This window comes from Cyprinodon variegatus, unplaced genomic scaffold, assembly GCF_000732505.1.
Source record: "Cyprinodon variegatus isolate N-32 unplaced genomic scaffold, C_variegatus-1.0 Scaffold348, whole genome shotgun sequence".
Lineage (NCBI taxonomy): Eukaryota > Metazoa > Chordata > Actinopteri > Cyprinodontiformes > Cyprinodontidae > Cyprinodon > Cyprinodon variegatus.
This window is the reverse complement of record NW_015150801.1, coordinates 40,455-42,655: the sequence shown is the minus strand read 5'-3', so window position 1 is coordinate 42,655 and position 2,201 is coordinate 40,455. Positions and strand designations below refer to the sequence as shown.

General features: G+C 40.3%; 1 protein-coding gene across 1 annotated transcript in view; it reads left to right on the top strand.

Moving 5' to 3' along the window:
• LOC107091699 (serine protease 27-like) overlaps positions 1 to 2,160 on the top strand; it is a 4,331-nt gene extending 2,171 nt beyond the window's left edge. The window contains exons 2-4 of the mRNA XM_015385782.1: positions 836 to 891; positions 975 to 1,134; positions 1,884 to 2,160. Coding sequence (XP_015241268.1) covers positions 836 to 891; positions 975 to 1,134; positions 1,884 to 2,160 — 493 coding nt within the window. The remainder of the gene's footprint in view (positions 1 to 835; positions 892 to 974; positions 1,135 to 1,883) is intronic.
• The last annotated feature ends 41 nt before the right edge of the window (positions 2,161 to 2,201 follow it).

The window sequence follows — 2,201 nt, the reverse complement described above, 5'->3', positions numbered from 1 at the left end:
GCAGGCTGAAGACTGACAGGTTTGATTCTCCAGGGTTCCTCCGTGATCAGACAGACTGGTTTCAAACAGAGAAACTCTTCCAGAGTTTCTGATCTCCAGGGTCCTTCAGTAATCAGACAGACTGGTTTCAGACAGAGAAACTCTTCCAAAGTTTCAGGTTTCAGACAGGTTCTTCCTAGAAGCAGAGAGGACAAAAACAGGTTATGTTCAGGTTCAGGTTATCAGGGAGTCTAGATTCAGGCAGGCAGTTTGGCTCAGGCTTGCTAACCATAACTGGCAAAACACTCTGGTACTGGAGTGTTGTCCACAGCCCACTTAAGTACTGGTCTCCTGATGAGCAGATGAGAAGCAGCTGGTGAAGTCAGCTCCAGCTTCAGGAGATCCAGTACGCCCTCTGGTGGAGGATGGTAGACAGCACCCCAGATCCCAACAGAAGTACAAACAATCAGGAAGGGATCCTTGGCGCCCTCTGGTGGGCAAGCCTCTGGATCCTAACAAATATGTCTCCTTCCTGAATTGTCTGATACCTGGATTTGATCTTTATTCTTGCTTATAACTATTTAAAGAGATAAACATGGCTACTGCAGGCATTTTTAAATGAGATTGAAGAACAAAGTAGACTTGTGGAGTTTGATTCGGATGGACCCTAAATAAAATCTGATGTAACCCAATATAATGGGAAAAGGATATGGAATCTAACAGGCCATGCACGGCTAGGTACCCGGATGAACCTAGGAGTGTGAATTCTGTTACTTTTAATTCACTGATTCATTAATAATAAGAAACTCTATTTGTGTTTGTCTATTTATTTATCTAGTTTTTTAAATACCTGTAGCACTAGGAAAATAACTGTTTATTTATTCTTTTCAGAGAGTGACTCACAGCTCTCAGGTAAGTCAAACCTGTTGTTGCTGTTGTAACTAGTGGCTCATAGAGCAGTCAGATAATTGGAGGAATGGTCTGTTTTTTCTTAGTATGTGGTAAACCATCACTTAACACCAGGATAGTTGGAGGAGAGGCAGCTCCTCCAGGCAGCTGGCCCTGGCAGGTCAGTCTGCACACATCTACTCACTTCTGTGGAGGATCTCTGATCAACAACCAGTGGGTGCTGACTGCTGCTCATTGCGTCTTAGGGTAAGCCACTAGGGTATGCACAGTTCCTCACTTCCCAGCCAGATCAATTGTTTGATGAACATTTGCCTTCCTCTAAAACTACTCAGATTTTTTAATGTTGGTTTTATTGCAAAAACAAAGCACAAATCAACTAACCTTGTAGAGGATTTAGTCATTCTCAGCTAAGTGACCAATGGACAAGCATTTTTGTTTAAAGCCATAGCTAAAGATATTTGAGCTGCACAGAAACTGTGTTGTATATCTTATTCAGTTCACTTAAAAATACTTTTTTAATCCCAAAGGGAAATAATTCTGTGTGATTCAAATATCATCAGCTGATGATTTAAACGAATGGTAAGCAACTTTACAGAAAGCAATTATCACAGCCAGATAATCGATGAGGCAGAACCGATAAGGCAGAATGATCTATCTATCTTGTCAACAGTTACAAAGACAGTGTTTGCAATAAAGAATTCATTAAAAAAATTACACTTAACATAAAGACATGCACTTCTTGTTTAAAGTCATTGTTATGTGTTAAAACACATTAAACTTCAAGGAAAGAAAGCTACAAAGTTTGTCACTAGGGTTGCTCCATTTCAGCAACAAATCAAATTAATCAAAAGACACCAGTTAAACTACATAAGAGCATAGTTCAGAAATCTCTTGTTTATTATAAATTTAGTCTATAGCAGATATCTCTGTAACAACAGCAATTTTTTTTGTTATTTTCAACATAAAATGTTTTTGTTTACTGACTCTCTTCTCAGGTCACCAACTGGTATAACAGCATATCTGGGTCGACAGAGTCAGGAGGGATCCAACTCACATGAAGTCAGCCGAACAGTGTCATTGATCACTATTCACCCTGAGTACAATTATGGAACTTCATGGAACAATGACATTGCACTACTAAAACTCTCTGAACCAGTAAATTTCACCAGTTACATCTCACCAGTCTGCCTAGCTGCCCTGAACAGCACCTTCTACAGCGGGGTTGAATCCTGGATCACAGGCTGGGGAAACATCGGAAGTGGAGGTGTGTAGAAAACCAACTATATAAAGCAAACTGAAGGAAGAACCTGCCA